Genomic DNA, 20,359 nt, shown 5'->3' on the forward strand with positions numbered 1-20,359 from the left:
CTAAGGGATATACAGTACAGGCACTGAATAGGGAAAGACTCCCCTTCCCTGTATTGCGTCCCTTCTCCTGATTGCCCACCCTTTTGAATGGTATCTCACTGAATGAACCTTGGTTCATGATATTTTTTTCTTTTTTGAGGATTGTTATTATTTTGATATTTTTAAACTTTGATGAATAAAAGTTATATTTTAAGAGTCTCATGCCCTGTATAATTTGGTCTTCCTTAGCTGCATGACTCACGATTTGCATCATTAATCATCAAATATCACTCTCTCTTAAGAGTATCTTTAATTATGGTCTAGTGAAAAGACTAGACTACTAATCACTTATCTAATATACCTTTCTAGTCCTAATCAAACAATAGCAAAACTTGAAATGTCTAGGTATTTAAAACAAATAATCTAGGTATTTTTCTATGACTTAAACACAGCAACAAACTCAGACCTTTCTCCTGGACTCTGGGTTAAATGTTCTTACCTACAGCTATACATTTTAGAAAATTATGGTAGTTTAACACTTGCATTAAATGAATCCAGCATGCTGCAGCAGAAAACAGCCTGCCAGAGTTCGCCAGATCCAGCCTAGCCAGATACTACCGTTCACCACAGGACCCCATTGACTATAATGCAATCAGATCTAGCCACCTTCTGGCAATGCATGCAATGATTTGCGACCGGATCACCGCTGGATTTCATTATAGTCAATGGGGTCCAGTGGTGAATGGCCAAATACCAGTTCCTTCTTTCCCTGGCTTCAGCTGACCTGCTTGGGTCTTCTGCTGTCAACATCCATTTTGACAATGCTGCAGCTAAACTCTGGCCTTAGCGACCTGCTCCCCTTCCATCAAGTCAATTAGTCATTTTACACAAGGGGAGCAGGTCGCCACAGCAGTCAGTGATTGGCTGCAGCAGTGTCAAAGCAAATGTTGACAGTGGGGAAAACGAGGGAGGCAGCTGAGGTCAGAGGGCGAAGGAGATGGGACCCAATGCTGTGGAGCAGGTAAGTATGCTACCCTTTGTGAGTCTTCCCAGGATAGGGTGTTTGCCAAAGCCCCCTAAAGGTAGACAACCCCTTTAACACCATGATCAGACACTATGGAAGCTGAATGCTGGCCACTCAATGACTGCACAATTTTTGGGTTGAGTTTTGTACATATGCAGCAGCCTGAGCATGTAAACATAGCCTTAGTTACCTAAATAAAACATAAGAAATTCAATAACAGCTAAACCAGAAATTTGTCAAGACATGCTTTTATCATCTCCCATCTAAATGCAAATAATGTTCTATTCACTAACAACTAAATATGTTAATTATCACTAAACAATTAAAATGGTTGTCCAGGAAGGAAAAAACATGGCTGCTTTCTTCTAGAAAAAAGAATTGCAGCTTCTGCCAGTAAAAACGGATTTTGTTTATTCTATTTCCTGAACATGATTATGGGGCGGCCATGTTAGAAAATTGCTTTACTATAGCCCCATGGGTCATATACACAATGGTCAGAAGGGGACCTTATAGACTTCTATGGGAGAGTTTTCTGGGCATGCTCTGTGATCAGGGTAGAGGTCATTGCACAAGGAAAGAATAGAAGAGCTCTGACAATCACCTATTGTGAATGGTGGATCCTGTCTTATCTATACACAAAGGTGATATCATTACAGGCAGGATTAGAATGAGATAACTGCAGTAAAGAGATCTGTACAGACTAAGAAGTGAAGCCAGTGTGAAAAATGAAGAATGTCAAGGTTTTTGTTTAAATATAGATATTGACATGGAAAATTAAAAATAACATCATTAAAAGTTCATTCAAAATATGTTGAACATAAAAATATGATTTAAACAATAGGTCATTTATGACGACACATCCCCTTTAATAATGAGCTGCAATGCCAGATACAACCTGAAGACAGGTATGGAACTGTTTTGGAGGAAAGCAGACATTTTCCTCTAATCCTAGAGAACACCTATAGGTTTTACTTACAGATTTGGTATCCCACTTAAATGTTTAAATGGTTCTGTAATAATTCAACACTAAACTTACGATCTACCGGATAAAATGAACATTAACAACATATGCCATACCTGCTTTCATCTCTTTCTTTATTTCAGGCACCACTTTCTGCTTTTCTTTTGTTGTTTCTGAAATAGGTAAAAGACAAAATATGTTTCAAGTATATTTCAAAGGGATCTGTAGAATTTACAAACTGCTTTTACCCTTCTCAGCTTCAGGGCTAAAACCTTATAAAGTGCTCTCCACATCAGTATACTAAGCAAACCCTAGTTTGTAGATAAAAAGGTGTTGCAGTAATCTATACACAGCTCTATCAACATTTGTGTGATTGTCTTGGATTTCCATTAGACATGGTGGCTGCAGACAAGATCTTCAGCTCTCGTCCAATACTGCCGAGATAAAAAGCTTAAAGGACATAACAAATCATTATCCAGATATTCTGACTGATTACTAAGAGAGGGGTTGTCAGTCACATCTGGAAAAACCCTGATCTAAATGAGGACCCACTAGCGATCTGTTGGTGATCATTTAATGTATGGTCATGCCAAGTCCTTCATAGTATGATCAGAAGTCAGCACAGTAGATCAGGAATCAGCACTAGGAATGCTAAATGTGACTCTGCCAGCCCTGAGCCCACATACCAACACCAGGTTTTGAGGAACATCTCTCTCTATGATTGGTATGATATCCTAATATGACTTGGCAAGGGATTGTTTTGATGAGACTAAATCCATAACTGCAAATTTGGTTAAATAATTGTAATGAATGCAGACAGAAGTGGTATAAACTCTATTGGTCCCCAAGACAGTAGTTTTAGAAAGTGAGCATGAGGGATGGACAGTCTTTCATTTAAATTTCCCCTGTTGCCTCTTATAAAATCCCTAGCAGGGAAACACAATTTGGTAAATAAAAAATGTAAAGGCGGAAAATCCCTTTTTTTTATTTTTATTTTTTTCAATCCATCAATTGTGCATGCTTCCTTAGCATCTTAGGAAAACCCTGAATTCTGCCACTGAATGGAAGTAACTTTATAGAGATTTATTTATAAAGCAATAATTATTAACCATGATTCCTTGTTGGTATAAAAAAAAAATTATATATATATATATTTAATTAGTTTTTTATGTGCTGTAAGGTTAGGTATTTTTATTAGTAGCATTGCTAATTTGCTCTGTACTGTTCAATTTGTGTTTGTGTTTAGTCAATATCTAATGACGTAGTTTTCCACAAAAGTGTTTTCTTTTGTTTTTTGTTTTATGATCCTAGAGCAGTGATGGTGAACCTTTTAGAGACCGAGTGCCCAAACTGAAATCCAAAGCCCACTTATTTATCGCCAAGTGCCAAGCCAGCAATTTAACCTGAATAGCAATATAGTATATCTTCCATGTATCATTTAGCTATAATAGCCTGCCTACATTCAATGCACTGCCTGTGCCATTCATAGTACGCACTGCGCTGATGAAGGACAGGAAAAATCAAAGGCATATTAGTACACCAAAGACTTTTTCAAGTGTGCGGGTGCCCACAGAGAGGCATGCCATAGGTTCGCCAACACTGCCCTAGAGAGTCATTAGTGATTATTTGGATAGCAGATTACCTTTAGTGAGGCATTGTCAATAGTGTTGAGCGAACTAAAGTATCCAAAGTTGATGAGGTGAGTATGCCCTGAAAGTGGCATCTGAGGGGTTAAATGACAAGGGGAAGTTCGATCGCTGCTCCTCATAATTGCCCCACTCCATAAAATGGAAAGTCATTTGTGCCGAAAAATATTTTACAGTTTTTAAACCAGCACCTGAATCTGAATACTTTTGTAATTGCAAGTAATTAAAAATATTATATAGCTACTGAATTATTCAATAAAAAGTATCTGTATAGCGCCACCTGCTGTTTTTTTCTTTTTATTATTTCTTTGCGCGGCTCACTAAGATGGAAGCCCATGCTCAGTTTCATTTTTTAACTCCATCCTGAATGAGGAGATCTCTGGATCCATGTGAGCTACAGGGCTAGTTCTAGCTTTTTTAGAAAGAGATTGTCATGTACTATATGATGTCTGATTTAAATTTTTTACATTAATCATGAGATAGCCCCTATAAGACTAGATCTAGTTCCTAAAGAACACAACATACACACTAGTCATCACAAAAAGTTTTCTCGCTGTAATATGTTCCTTTTTTTCTTTTCTGTATCTCTTTCCCAGATGCTCTTAATTTACTTCTGACCAAAGGAGGAATAAAAGTTTTAACCCATTGGTGCCTTAAACAATTTTTATTTTATTTTCTATTCTTCCAACTTGCCTTCCAAGAGCAATAACATTTCTAATTTTCATTTCACAGAAATGTATGAGGGCTTGTTTTAATTTGAATGTCACCATTTAATTTACCATATCCTGTATTGAATAACAGGTGCAGAGTGAAAAATAAAAACACAATTTTGCATTGTTTATTAGGTTTCATTTTATAGCATACTCTGTGCACTAAAACTGTTAAGTTACCTGTTTTCTGCATGTTAGTATAATATAGTATAGCAAATTTTAAGAATTTTTATTATGATTTTACTACTTTTTTGTCGATATTTTTGTTGTTTATTTTTATATCTAAAATGGGGAAAGGGGGTGATTTGAATTTTTAGCACCTTTTTACTTGTATTTTTAGTTTAGCTAGTGAACTTGGGCATGTGGTAGTTTGATTGTATAAACCATGTACTATAATACAATAGCATTGCATTATATGGTGCTTGTGATTTCTTCCTGTTAAGCTATGTCAGTAAGCATTTTACAATGTTAGGCCTCAGGCTCCCATGACAACAGATAGGAGGATGGTAGGAGAGAGTACTATTGAGGTTCAGATCAGATGCTGTGGGTAACTATTGACCATCTGAGAGGTGAAAGGGCATCTGACAGCAGAATTGTAGCTATGAAACTGGCTGACCTGTTCCATGTGTGCTTGGCATCTGAAAGCATTTGTGTTGGTCCCATGTCCATACTGTATATGCCCACATTGCTGAGAAAATGTGTGTTCAAATAAATGCAAATTAGCTTCTAAGAGCAACAGGGGCATTGCCGTTACTCCTAGAGTCTTTGTTCTTCCTCCAACTGCTGCACCCTGTGCACTTTGACCAGGGCCAGACAGTGTAAACATCATCACACCAGGCCCTGTCAATCAAATTGGAGAGGATGCAGCTATTGCAGAGAGAGCAGAGCAATGCGGGCACATATGAACATGGCACCAACACAGAAGCCTTCAGCAGCAAAAGCACACATGCAACAGTTCAGCCAGTTTCATAAGTACAAATCTGCTGACAAATGCCCTTCAAGTTACCATGATCAGAGTTTTCTCTGATCCTGGTCACTGCAGGTTTATGTCAGCTATATTTTATATTTCCTAACCCACTCTATTAACCCCCTGTGGCTATGTGATGCACAGTTATGTCACATGTTCGCAATGGGTTAAAATTCTAGCCATGGTTAGATACAAGCCAAATAGCTATTGTAGTATCTTATACCTGCTTTTTTGGACTCTTGAATGTCCTTCTTCTCTGGAACTTTTTTATTTAGCTCTTCTTTCACTGCAATAAAGTAAAATTGTAATTATATACATGTAAGGAACAGTGTGATTTTGATTAAAGGGAAACTGTCACGTTGAACATGCATATCTCCAAGCAGCATGTTATAGGGCAGGGAGGACTGAGCAGATTCATATATAGTTTTGTAGGAAAATATTCTGAATAAATAATAATTAATATTGATTATTTTCATTCAAAGCTTTATATCAATATTCACACCTCATCCTACTTTACAGTGGTATACCCAACAGGTGGCAGGTCATGAAACTGCTATGGGGCCCAGGGGAAGGGGGAGTGCTGAACTTTTACCATTTTCTTTGGTTTCTGAGATAGATCCATGGATTTTTTCAGCAGCAGCAGATGGGGGTGTGTAGATACACTCCTCAGCATAAAAATGTAAACACCAAGAAGGACAAGTGGTAAGGTTATGCAAATTAAGGAAGTGGCAGATGTCTCTCAAATCTGCAGATGATCAAATTTAAAGCACCTAACTCCATTTTGTGGCATGTGGGAGGGGGATAAAACCAGATTGAAAGCAAACTTTTTGATCCACGTGAAACCTCAAAAATCATATCAAGTCGTGTGGGATGATTTTGAGACGCCTCCTGTTGGTCGATCGCCACATGTTGCAAGCTGAGAGGGAAAGAAGGTCTATCCTCTTCAGCAATGTCTCCTGCTTTTTGTCTCTGGTACAATAGCCAGAGATTGGTCTTGTCATGCCATGAAGATAGCTTCACATGGGAACATCACACATGTACTACTCCTGGGATTCTGGTGTTTGTTTGCATATCGTAGCTGGATTCCTCTAGTCTTCATTAGAGATGAGCGAATCGAAGTTGACGAAGTCTAATTCGTTCAGAATTTTTGGAAAAAATTGATTTTGAACTAATGCGAATTTCCTCTCGCTTCGTGGGAACAAATTGCAATTTTTCGTAACATGGCGGCTACAGGGGCCTCTAAAATGGCTGCTACATGTGTGAGGACTCTAGGAAGAGCGGGATGATCCATAATGCCATGTATTCAGCCAATCAGCAGCCAGCCCGGTGATGTCACAGCCCTATAATTACAGAAGCCATCTCATATTCTGCCATTCACCATCGTACTTTGTTCAGGGACAGATGTTTATGCAGGTGCTAGGGAGAGTGAAAGAAAACCTCATTGCGTAAAAAAACAACAACATTTTATAGGTGCACGATAAGGATAGGGAGGAATCGATTCACATCATCTAAGTGCCGGGACAGACGTACCAGGCGCTAGGGAGAGTCATAAAGAAAACATTGTGAAAAACAAAGCGGTTTATAAGTGCAAGATAAGGATAGGGAGGAATCATTTCACAGCACCTTAGTGCAGGGACAGACGTTGCAGGTGCTAGGGAGAGTCATACAGAAAACATCATTGGGGAAAAAAAATCGATTTACAAGTGCAGGGAAAGATTATTTGGGGATCCAAATAGCCATTATACAGCTCTGTTATTCCAGCAATTTGTTGTAGGGGTGCAAATGTTATGTTTAAAAGCCTTTAGTGGCTTATATCTGTGGAAAAAGAGAAATAAATACTCTGTTCACTTCTGCAGCTATATATGGTGAAACCGTTTAGTGCCCTAATATAGTACAGTACGAGAAAAATAGATGCTGTTCACATTTGGTGTTATTTGCTCTAAAAACATCTATTGTCAGTTCAGTACAATACAAGAAAAATAGACACACACTTGGTGTTATTTGCGCTAAAAGCATTTCTTGTCATACTTCTAGAGAAAAAGAGAAAAATACACGCCGTTCACATTTAGTGTTATTTGTGCTATAAGCGTTTCTTGTCATATTTCTAGAGAAAAAAAAGAAAATTACACGCCGTTCTCATTTTGTGTTATTTGCTCTAAAAAATCTATTGTCAGTTCAGTACAATACGAGAAAAATAGACACTGTTCACATTTGGTGTTATTTGTGCTAAAAACGTTTCTTGTCATACTTCTATAAAAAAATTAAAAAATACAAACATTTGGTGTTATTTGCGCTAAAAGCGTTTCTGGTCATATTTCCAGAGAAAAAGAGAAAAATACACGGTGTTCTCATTTGGAGTTATTTGTGCCTAAAGCGTTTGTCATATTTCTAGAGAAAAAGCAGAAAAAGCAAAAAATACACGCTGTTCACATTTGGTATTATTTGCGCCATAAGCGTTTCTTGTCATATTTCTAGAGAAAAAGAGAAAAATACACGCCATTCACATTTGGTGTTACTTGCTCTACGAGAAAAATAGACACTGTTCACATTTGGTGTTATTTGCGCTAAAAGTGTTCTGGTCATACTTCTAGAGAAAAAGAGAAAAATACAAGCCATTCACATTTGGTGTTATTTGCACTAAAAGCGTTTCTTGTCATATTTCTAGAGAAAAAGCGAAAAATACACGCTGTTCACATTTGGTGTTATTTGCTCTAAAAACATCTATTGTCAGTTCAGTACAATACGAGAAAAATAGACACTGTTCACATTTGGTGTTATTTTCTCTAAAAACATCTATTGTCAGTTCAGTACAATACGAGAAATATAGACACTATATACATAGATATATAGACACGTTATTTGTCAGTCGCCAGGACTACGGGATGAACATCGTCATTCCACTGCTTCATGTCCTAGAACAGATGGTGGTAACAATGGCTGGTCAAGGGACAGGAGATGTGGCGCCTCGATCTCACGGCCACATAAGCCCTGTGGGGGCTGAACTAGAGGAGGGGGAGGAGGACATTGGAGCAAAGGCAATGTGTAGCCAAATTGGTGGTTTTTCTACTCAGCTTGTCAGGAGGAGCAGGAGCAGCCAGAGCAGCCGGAGCTATAGGACGATGAGGAAGACGAGACCTGGACACACTGTGGCAGTATGCTGTGGAGATGGAGACAGGGAGTCCTTCCAAGTCACTTGCACAAATGGCCCGCTGCATTCTCACTTGCTTGCATAGTGACAGCCCGAATTGTCACCATTTGACAGAGGGATGACTTCTGGCTCTCCACCTTGTTGGACCCTCTCTACCGGTCCAGAATAGTAGCCTTTTTTACACCCACCGAGAGGTAGGACAAACTAAACTACTGCAGAGACATCCTATGTAGTCAGTTGGCCAGTGCCTATTGGCCCCATCGTCCATCCTCTTGCAGGTCTGACCCGGGGGGCCCTCTGCACTCACATTCCACTGCCATGGCTGCTGGGGAGGGGTGGGGTGGCAGGAGCAGTACCAGCTCCATCAGCAGCAGCCTGAGTCTAGAGTCGCCGATTAATAGCTAGCATTTTTTCACCCGCATAGTGAACTACTCACCAGCAGCAGCAGGTATGTGATGAAGTGGATAACTGCACTCTATTCGACAGGCTCTGGTGCCAATTGGATGCAGCCAATGTACATGTAGTGAGATTGAGGCACACAGATTTTAAGTATTGCAGTTCAAAAGTGATTGTTTATTTATTTATACAGTAGTTTCATCCAATTGCCCAATATTTGAATCCAAAGGTGTAAAGAGAATCTCTAGACCGGACGTTTCGGTCCCATTAGACCTTCATCAGCTGTCACATTTGAACTGCTCTGGCGGGAATAGTGGGTCTCAGGGCATTGGATGTGCCTTGGTTACGCATGCTATTCTGTTTTGGTTGTTGGGTATGGATCGTGACTTGGGGGTCTCTTTTAGGTTTTGTAGAGCATTGTTTAAAACGGTCTTAAAATAACCCCTATTTAAAAATTTCTTGGTCATAGTGTCAAGTTGTGTGTTTTTTATCGTATCACTGCTGAAAATTTGGTCAACCTGTGTGTACTGTGACCGGGGTAAAGATTTTTTTGTAGCCCTGGGGTGACAGATTTTGTAGTGGAGGAGACTGTTGTGATCGGTAGGTTTGTTGTACAAATCTATAGATAATGTTCCTGTTTGGTCAATTTTGACCAGTGTATTAAGGAAACTAATCTCTTCTTTACTGGTGTGAGAGGTGAAGCCAAGTTTATTGTATATGTGGTTTACATCTTCTACAAACTTAAGTATAGTGGATATTGGTCCCCTCCAGATGCAAAAAATATTGTCTATAAAACGATACCAAACATCAGCATATTGCTGAAATAAAGGATTTGTATAGATGTAATCCTCCTCAAACGCGATCATAAAGGCATTTGCATAAGGCGGGGCCACGTTGGACCCCATTGTGGTACCCCTTCTCTGGCCATAGTAAGTGTCGCCAAACAGAAAAAAGTTTTTTGTGAGTATAATCCCAAGAATTTTGAGGCAAAAATCCTGTTGTGTATTATTCAAATTAGAGTGGTTGTGTAATAGTCTTGCTGTGGCTTGTATCCCTTTATCGTGTGCTATAGATGAGTATAAGATATTGACGTCTAGAGTTAATAGGGTGCTTTCTAGTGTTATGACAATTTCTTTTAGTTTTCTAAGGAAATCAGTAGTGTCTAGTATGAAAGATCTTGATGTCTTAATCAATGGTGTAAGTATTTTCTCGATATAGAGGGCTAGGGGAGAAAATATTGAGTCAGTCGAGGCGACTATAGGACGTCCTGGAGGGTTAATAAGACTTTTATGGATCTTGGGCAGTATATAAAAAACAGGAATGATGGGATTCTGATTGGTAAGGAAAGTAGCGGTTTTGGAATCAATAACTCCTGACTGTGAGTATGTATTAATGGTACTGGAAATGAATTCTTGTATCTGTGCAGTGGGATCCCTAGGTAGTGTTCTGTATGTCTCTGTATCTGAGAGTTATCTCCTAATCTCCGTCAAGTATTCCGCCTTATCCATGATGATAATAATTTCCTTGTTATATTGTAATGTTTCAAGTACTAATCTCTCATCAGGAGACAAATTATTAGTGTGTTTATAGTGGCCTTGTGTGTTTGCCATTAGTATATTTACTAAATTTTGGGAAAGGAAAATGTATGTCTCCACTGGATGTTTATTTTTGGGCGACATAAAGGAGCTCTTCTTCCTCAGTCTTAAGTTATCAATTGATAGTGGTCCTGGTGAGGTGGATGTGTCCCCGGTTCTTGCAGTGGGGGTTCTTGAAAATGGGTCTTAAGTCTTAATGTCCGGTAGAATCTTTGTAATTCCTGTTCTAGTATGAAGGTATTTAATTTTGGCATAGGGCAAAACGATAGACCCTTCTGTAGGACAGTAATCTGTGCAGGTGATAGAGCCATGCTGACAAGTGGGGGGCGGCGGCAAGGCACAGGGAGATGAGATCTTCCATTGTGGAAGCGCTCATCTCCATAGTCATCTGTATCACTGTCCTCAGGACAGCAATACAGATGGATTCTGCGGGGCAAGGGAGAGGCGTCTAGGCCTGCAGCCTATCAGAGACCGGTGCAGGCACCGCCTGAGCCGTACAGTGTGGCACACAGGCCGGAGGAGGCCTACATTGCATTGCTGCCAGCCCTGATGGAGGTAAGTATAAGTGTATATTTTTTTATATGGTACAATACTTGTTACTGGCACGATTGGGGGCAATTCTTACTGGCAAATGATTGGGGGGCATCTATGGGGGGCACTTCATACTGGAACATTATTGGGTGGCACTATTTGGGCATCTATGAGGGCACTTCTTACTGGCACATTATTTGTGGCACTATTGGGGCATCTACTGAGGCCACAAAGAAGGGGTATTTTATAACGGGAGCTCTGTATAGGGACATGTAAAACTGGACACATTATGGTGGGTACTATGGGGAAGGGGGGATAGGAGTACTATGGGGTCATCTATGGGGGCACTAAGAAGGAGTATTTTGTACTTGCAAATTATGGGGGACACTGAGGGCATCTACTGGGGCACTGGCACACATGATAAGGTGGCATTTTTTGTACTGTCACATTATAAGGTGAATTATTACTACTGGGTGGCATTATGGTGGGCTTTATTACTACTGGGGGTCTACGGGGAACATGATTTTTTAGTATGGGCACTATGAGAGCATTATTACTTCTGGGGCACAGTGGGGACATATTGGGGGCACTGTAGGAGCACTATTACTACCATGTGTGCTCTAACAGATAATTATTACTATTGGTGGGACTTTTGGGAGCACTATTACTGTGGGGGCACCTTGGCACAGTATCAGCTTACCACAATCATTTTTAAAGGACGTTATGTTTACACTATTAGTGTCAGGGGCACTATTTGCTGGGTGCAGTAATTTTAGGTCACTGTGTACCAATAATTATTGAAGGGCAGTATTGGAGGTGGTAGGATGATTTGTCCAGAAGATGGGGGAATAATGGAAAAGTAGTAAACTAAGATTTTTTTTTGTCAAACTACAGAGATGAGAAATGGCAAAAAAAATCGTGGTCTGAAGGTCTGAAAGGAGAAGATGAGGAAAGAGAACATCTACATCTAAGGAGACGTCACTGGATATAAGAGGTATGGGGCGCTGTATTAACCTGTATGTTCGTGTTCTGAATTCTGAGGCTCACACCCTTCTACTACATTATCTGAAAAAAAGGGGCGTGGCCACAGGTTGGGGGCGGCACAATTCTTGGCTTTCCCCGGGTGCTGGCAACCCACGCTACGCCACTGCCTAAACCAGCAGGTGGTGACATACTTGGACAGCACCCTGCCACCCCACATTGAAGATCCGCTGGGCTACTGGCTAGCCAAACTGGATTTGTGGCCGCAACTAGCAGAGTTTGCCCTGGAAAAGCTGTCCTGCCCGGCCAGTAGTGTGACATCAGAGCGGGTGTTTAGTGCGGCGAGTGCCATAGTTAGACCAAGGAGAACTCGCCTGTCCACCCAAAATTTGGAGAGACTGACCTTTGTCAAGATGAATCAGGCGTGGATCAGCTAGGATTTCAAACCACCAATTCCCAATGCATCAGACTAGATCATCCATGGTCTTCACGTGTACCTCAGCCGTATATCATTTAAAGCATATTTCGGCAGATGAGAAGAATACTACTCACGCTTCTGAAATACCTTCAGTACTTTCATTGCTTTATTCTCCAAAATTACAAATGTTGAGTGGCTTGCAGGCACATGTGTTCAGAGAATGCCAAGTTGTAGCACATATATTCAAGCGCTTGAGGTACAAGTGAAGGTTGTGAATACTGAGTCATAGTGAGACTCTGAGTCAGCCTGGTGTTGAAAACATACGGGAGTATATTAATTAATTAAAGATCATCCATAGTGCCACACCAACACTTTGATACAAGAGACCGGTTTCTTCTGACTACCTGCCTCAGCTACTACTTTGATGCTGCAACCCGCCTGATGCCACACATCTGATGCCAAGCGCTCCTCATTTCACCCACCTTTGTCAGCGGGTACTGGTATTGCCACCCACCGTCCCACTCTGTTACCGGGTCACTTTCTGGTCTCCTGATGCAGCTGCTGCCATCTCCAAGCTATGTCACCTTGACACTCTGAGGTCTCCTCCTGCTGCTGCCAACCACACACTATGTCAATGTGCCACTCTGTGGTCTGCTCCTGCTGCTGCTACTGCCATCTCCACACTATGTCACCTTGTCAATCTGTGGGATCCTGCTGCTGCCATCTCCACACTATGTCACCTTGCCACTCTGTGTTGTCCTGCTGCTGCCATCTCGACACTATGTCACCTTGCCACTCTGTGGTCTCCTCATGCTGCTGCCATATGCACACTATGTCACCTTGCCACTCGGTGGCTTCATCATACTGCTGCCATCTACAGACTTTGTCATTGTGCCACATGGTGGCCTTCTCATGATGCTGCTGCTGCATCCGCCACCTCTAGACTCAGTCATTGTGCCACTCGGTGGCTTTCTCTTGATGCCGCCACCTGCAGACTCGGTCATTGTGCCACTCGGTGGCCTCCTCATACTGCTTCCACCTCCAGACCCTGTCATTGGGCCACTCTGTGGTCTCCTCATGCTGCTTACACCTCACCACTATTTCATAGGTCCACTATGTGGACTTCTCATGCTGTTCCCTCCCTCCCCATTTCATGACTGGCCTCTATTTTGGCTTTCGGCCTGGCTGACATCATCATTTATTTGACCTTTCTTCTTATCTATCAGAGAAGGAAAAATGAGACGCACAACGGATCAAGTCTGTGTGGCAGCTGTAAGGCCTGTATGGTCCCATCAGAATTGGTTTATAATTTGGTAGCTAAAAGCAGGAGTGGGTACAAAACACAGAAGACATGCAAATATTCCATTCACGTGTAATCTCTGTTTTAGATCCACTCCTGTTTTTTGTTTTTTTTTGGCATTAGCAATACTGATGGATTCAGCAAATGCTGATCGAGCGTATATTCCACAGACAGGATCCGTTTTTTGTGGGTTATTGTTCTGACGGATCAGAGGAAGGGATAATTAATCAGTGACATCAACACAAACTTACTGCTGACACCCTCTCCACTCTGTCGGGGGGGCTCTACTTGTATAAGCGTTTAATAGAACAGGTTCTCTAGACATCTATGTGGAATCAGCTGACGAGGGTGTAAAGGGAGTGTGCTTCTTCTTTACACGAACATCGACCTGTAAGGCTGAGTTAATACTTGAGTTATTTGGTCGTTTTTGGCCCTGTGACTGCCCAAATAAGTGAAGTGTGCAGTGTGATTCTAATAGCGACGCCTGTCATCTGCATGTCAAACTGACTGACAGTATTATTTCACTACCCCAGCACACTCCCTATGCATGTTACTGCAAAGCACAGTATTTTACACCCATATAAAGGCTCTATGCAGCCCAGAAATAGTCGATCATCTCTAGTCTTTATTTCAGGTACACTTTTTGCAAGGCCAAGACACATGTTACTTGTGCCACTGTGAGCAGCCTATGTGGCCTAAACATGCTACCATGACCTGCAGCATCTCCTGAATTGTCTCCTATCAAGCCCATTTGAGACATCTTTGGTGGGCAATTGTAAAGAGACCTGCCAGCAGCAGATCTTAATGAATTGCTTGTCCAAGTGCATTCAAAGTGGCAGAACATTCCTCAGACAACTATTAAAGGGTAACTGTCATATATTTTTTTTATTTGCTAGTTTATTAGAGCTAGGCATGTATACCTGAGTTAGTCTTTCAATGATTGTCAAAAGATCTGTAATTACCTTATAATAACAGCTTTTATTAATGTCCTCTGTCTCTTTCCACTGCTCCCTGAAAAGACCATTGCTAGGGCTTGTCTGTCTTCCCTTTAGCGTAAACAGAAGACAGAAGGGCGGTCCTTCACACTGCATGCCTGCATTAGGCTTCAGAGTGAGGAGGTGTGTCTCTCAGTTATCCAATCTGATTGGCTGGCAGGGAGCTGCTAGCTACAGCAAGTGTGTATGGGAAGTGAGGGAAAGAAGTTTTGGCCTCAAAGAACTGGCAGAGGAGCCATCTTGAGAAGGTCCTCATATTGTAAAAGTTTAAACAGCTGTAACTAAGGGAAGAACTCAAGGAAAACAGTAGTATGTGAAGAAACTAAAGAATGCTTTTTGCATAATCCTGCTGCAGCAGTAACATATGCTAAAATTATTTTTTTAATTAAAACATGACAGTTACCCCTTAATAACCTCACTGATGGCATGTCATGGCATGTATATGTGTATATCGGAGTGTGGCACTCATACTAATACTGAATAAACAGATGTTTTGAATATTTTGTTTCCATTTTGTATCTTTTGCATATCAATAACAAGTCTATTGGTCCTGTGATTTTAATAATTCCATGACTTCTCCTTCTTGGTGTTTCAATGTTGATGAGTGCATTTTTTCACTGAGCTCCTTCTAGTGGTGTCTGAATGCATAGTTTTATCATCTACAATGTGAAGGGAACCAGAAGTTATATAGCTGTGTGGGGGAGATTTATCAATGTATGTATTCTAGTTGTTTGGTTTCAATCCATTGAAAAATATGATGTTCAGAATAAGCACCATATTTATGAAGCACCTGTTCCACTTTTTCTGACATAGAAGTTAGGTAGAGTGGATGTGGAGGAGCATGAAAATTTGAGCATTTGAAAATTTTCTCCACTTAATAAAAAAGTAGATTCCTTAGAAATATCAAGCTATGTTATAGAGCTCTTTGAGATCTCAGTATATGCCTGCTGTTCTATAGCAGGATGCTAATAAATTGGATAGCATTTTCATGGTGACAAGCTCCTTTTAGCAATTTGCATATAATATGGGATAAACTGCTATAGAGAAAAGTCTCATTTTTTATCTATTTAACCCTTTTTAAGAACATAATACAAGCTATAGTAAACTGTATGGTGCCATTAATATGTCACTTGTACCTCAAAACATAAGTTCTCATATGGCTTTGTGAATGGAAAATGTAAAAGTTCGGTAGATAGAGAAAAAGCAAAAATGCAAAAAGGACAATTGGCTAAGAACCAGGGGGAAATTCTTTGTGGAGTAAAAATGAAAAATGTAATTCCACCGTGGATTTAGGATCTTGTTTTTACAGCATTTACTTTGCACTAAAAAGTACATGATGACTATGCTTTTTAGATCCCCTTAGGGGACTTGAACATATGATATTCTGATTGCTTGTCCCAAAGACTGCAATAGAATGCAGCTCTCTTCTCCTCTGACAATCAGGCAATTATTGGGCACTAATGGTCTGCTCCTATTAATTGCCTGGTCAATCGGCCTGTGTAAAGGGGTCTTAGATCTATCTATCGTTACAAAAAACAAACCACAATACCTTTTTAGACAGCTGTAGATGTATATTAGATGTACTGCAAAAACAAATTATCTAACCTTAATCTCTTTCGTCATATGGATTTTAGGACTTAGTACAAAGCAATTTGATTTTTTTATTTTTTTTGATCACCGCCATACAAGAGCTATAAGTTTTTTTTATTTTTCCATTGATGCAGCCGTATGAGGGCTTGTTTTTGTGGAATATTATATATTTTTTTTATGGCACCATTTTGGGTTACACATAACATACTGATTGACTTTTATTAACTTTCTCTGGGGTAATGGGAAAAAACAGCAATTATGCCACTGAATTTTTATGTAATATATGTTGCAACATTCACTTTGTGGTACAAATAACATGATAACTTATAACTTTTTTCTCTGGTCAATACGATTACTCCAATACCAAATACATATAGGTTTCTTTTAAACTTTACTACTTAAAAAATAAAAATAAAAAAATAATTATTTTTTTGCATTGCGGCATCCCAAGACCCATAACTTTTCTATTTTCCTTTCTCCAGAGCTGTGTGAGGGACTGATTTTTCAGGACAACTTGTAGTTTTCATTGGTATCATTTTGGGGAACATAACACTTTTTGATGGCTTTTTATTTAGTTAAATTTTATTGTGGACAACAAACAAAAACAGCAATTTATTTTTTTCCGCAGGATAAATTGCATGATAGTTGGGTATCGTATGTGGTTACAGATACATCTATACCAAATATGCAGAGGAATTTTAAATTTTGCAATTGTTTTTCTATTAAAAAGCTTTTTAAATTAATTGGGGAAAAAAACATAGTTTTTACTTGGAGATTTTTTATTTACAAAAATGTTATTTAAAGCATTTACTAATCCCACAAGTGGACTTTAAGAGGCAATTAATTTTTTGACAGTTTTTATTGTACACTGGTACTGCCTATGCAGTACAGTGTATTATAATATTAGTGCTAGGGAGACACAGCCTGATGGGCATATACTACATGTCCCAAGGCCCAAGTCTGCCATGTAAAGATATAGGCACCCCATGATCTTATTAATGGGGTGCTGATGGGAGACAGAGGGAGCTCCCTCCCTCTGAACCGCTTAGATGCTGCAGTCACTATTGACTGTGCCATCCAATGGATTAAATGGCCCAGCTCATAGCTCCTGCAGTTCTGGGCCATTAGAGCAGGAGCCTGGCTCTCATGTGAGAACCAAGCTCCTGCTCTGCATTGCATGTAAGACTGGTGCAGTGTATAAAAACACATATCAGCTGTCATTAAGGAGTTAATATTTGGGGCCTTAGTGGCTGAGTGTGAAGGCTCTTTCTGGTGAGATATCATTTTTTCCAATGTTGCACTAAAATACCCATAAAGAAACTGAAGCCGCATTCTCCTCCTCCCGCCTCCTGTCTGTCTAGTGTCTACAGTATAATCAGTGCATTTTCTGATGACTGAGGAAGAAGAGTTATGACCCTGCAGACAAGGAGAGATAAGATAACGGCTGTTGGAAGGTGGATGGTTTATTGATGGACTAAAAAAAATATTCAACTGTATTAGATCCCTTTTTTTTGTCGAAGACAATATCAGATATCAGATTTTTTTTCAGAAACCCTCATTCTGTAAACTTTCTCTCTCTCCATTGTTATTCAATTTTTCTATCTTTAAAGGACCAAAATGCAGATGTATCTACATTAAATATTAAATTGGCTACCAACTATGAGGAAATATATAGTATAACATTTATATACACCTATATACTCAGATCTATAGTCTGTATCCAACAATGCAATATTTTTGGCTATAATGCTCTTTTTAAAGTAAAACTCTGGGCAAAAATAGCAATAATTATAAAAAAAAACTATGAAGTGAATTTAAAATGATAAGTAATTTTATTCTATTAAAGAACTCATTGGCAAACTAATTTTTCACCTGTCCTTGCAATATGCAGGTATAGAAGCAGGGTTTGCAATTTGCAGCAGTTTTCATAACCACTCCCAATTCTGTTTAGTGATACCAATATGGCGCTGAAGGTGAATGTGTCACTTTGTTATTGACAGAACTTGATGACATATCTCCTGTACAATTTTGCTAAGAGTCCTGCTTAGTTCAGCCTTTGATTACTGTGTTGTTTACTGCTTTACTACTGTGGGCCTCATGTACATTAAAAAAACTAAGGCAATGGCAGCCCATAGCAATTTTCACATTGCAGCTTTCAAGTTAAGAGTATTTTAGGAAATGTATACATTAAATCTCTATACAATTTTCTACATTCACTTTTTTGCATGAAGACTACTGTATGAACAATTTGAAATCTAAGGCATAAGCATAGAGTTAGGCCTCTTTCAGACGGGCGTTGTGGGAAAATGTGCGGGAACACCCGCGATTTTTCTGCGCGAGTGCAAAACATTGCAATGCGTTTTGCACGCGCGTGAGAAAAATCGTGCATGTTTGGTACCCAAACCCGAACTTCTTCGGGTTTTAAGGGAAAATAATAGCATTCTGAATACAGAATGCATAGTAAAACATCGCTGGAGGGGTTAAAAAAAAAGATTTTTTTTTTAACTCACCTTAGTCCACTTGATCGCGTAGCCCGGCATCTCCTTCTGTCTTCATCTGATCTCTGTGCAGCAACAGGACCTGTGGTGACGTCATCCAGGTCATCACATGATCCATCACCATGGTAAAAGATCATGTGATGGATCATGTGATGACCGAAGTGACGTCACCACAGGTCCTATTGCTGCACAGAGATCAGATGAAGACAGAAGGAGATGCCGGGCTGCGCGATCAAGTGGACTAAGGTGAGTTTAATTTTTTATTTTTATTTTTTAACCCCTCCAGCTATTATTTTCCCTTATAACCATGTTATAAGGGAAAATAATAATGATCGGGTCTCCATCCCGATCGTCACCTAGCAACCGTGCGTGAAAATCGCACCGCATCCGCACTTGCTTGCGGATGCTTGCGATTTTCACACAACCCCATTCACTACTATGGGGCCTGCGTTGCGTGAAAAACGCAGAATATAGAACATGCTGCGATTTTCACGCAATGCACAAGTGATGCGTGAAAATCACCGCTTATGTGAACAGCCCCATAGAAATGAATGGGTCGGTATTCAGTGCGGGTGCAATGCGTTCACCTCACGCATCGCATCCGCGCGGAATACTCACCCGTGTGAAAGGGGCCTTAAAGTGAGAGGTACACTTGATCTAAACCTTTATTTTTGTATTATTTTAATAGTTTTTTTCTCTCAGCAGTTGGCAACACAGAGGCTTTGGGGAACATGCACTTTTGTGTTTGTGATTATTTTATACATTTTTTTCTATTTGTTAAATGGACAAATAAAGAAGTAAAATTTAAAGACATGTTTTTATGATGTGGATACTCTGCTGGAAGATTACCGTGGGTCTTCATATTTGAGGCATTTATGACCAGTTGTTGATAAGGTTGTACAGGATTACTAAAAAGCTTTGATTGTTTCACTGTTTCTGGTATTGCAGGTTAGAAGAGCCATTTACATGAATAAAGCTGAGTTGCAATGTTTTCTTGTTTAATCCTATACAGCCTGGTACCCTATGGTCCACCAGCGCCAAGCAGGACTATATTCAACACATTAGAATGCATAAGGCACCATGAAGTTGGGGGGGGCAGCAGTCTACTGCATGTCAATGAGTCCACCTCCTGAATTTAACTGTATTGCCATCCTCAGGACATCACTACAGTTGAATACAGGATCTGATGTTTCCCTGCTCCACCGTTCAACCTCATAGGCTTCAAGCCTACTACAGTAAATCCCAGTGTAGACGGGCATGATGACATCATCATCCATGCCTGCGTGGGGCACAGCGTGACGATGACATCAGGCATGACTGCACTGGGATACAGCAAGGTGATGTCATTGTGACTGTCCGTCTGCTTCCCAGTGTCCCAGACCATGGACGAGAAGAGGCCTGCATTGCAGATGGCAGGGGAATGGGTGACTTTTATTTTAATATTGGGGACACTATAGGGGTCATCACTGGGGATTTTTAATATTGGGACACTATAGGGGACATCACTGGAGGCATTTATAATACTAAGGTACTACAAGAGGCATCACTGGGGCATTTTTAATGATGAGACACTATTTATAGGGGGCATCACTGAGGCATTTTAAATACTGTGAAACTATA

General features: G+C 40.1%; 1 protein-coding gene across 1 annotated transcript in view; it reads right to left on the reverse strand.

The window, feature by feature from the left end:
• The window catches only part of LOC120999212 (titin homolog), a 946,165-nt gene that overhangs the window by 791,699 nt on the left and 134,107 nt on the right, over positions 1-20,359 (reverse strand). Inside the window, exons 8-9 of the mRNA XM_040430085.1 lie at positions 5,511-5,573; positions 2,081-2,137 (exon numbers count right to left, since the gene is read on the reverse strand). Coding sequence (XP_040286019.1) covers positions 2,081-2,137; positions 5,511-5,573 — 120 coding nt within the window. The remainder of the gene's footprint in view (positions 1-2,080; positions 2,138-5,510; positions 5,574-20,359) is intronic.

Source organism: Bufo bufo, chromosome 4 (genome assembly GCF_905171765.1).
Source record: "Bufo bufo chromosome 4, aBufBuf1.1, whole genome shotgun sequence".
In the NCBI taxonomy this organism is placed as follows: domain Eukaryota; kingdom Metazoa; phylum Chordata; class Amphibia; order Anura; family Bufonidae; genus Bufo; species Bufo bufo.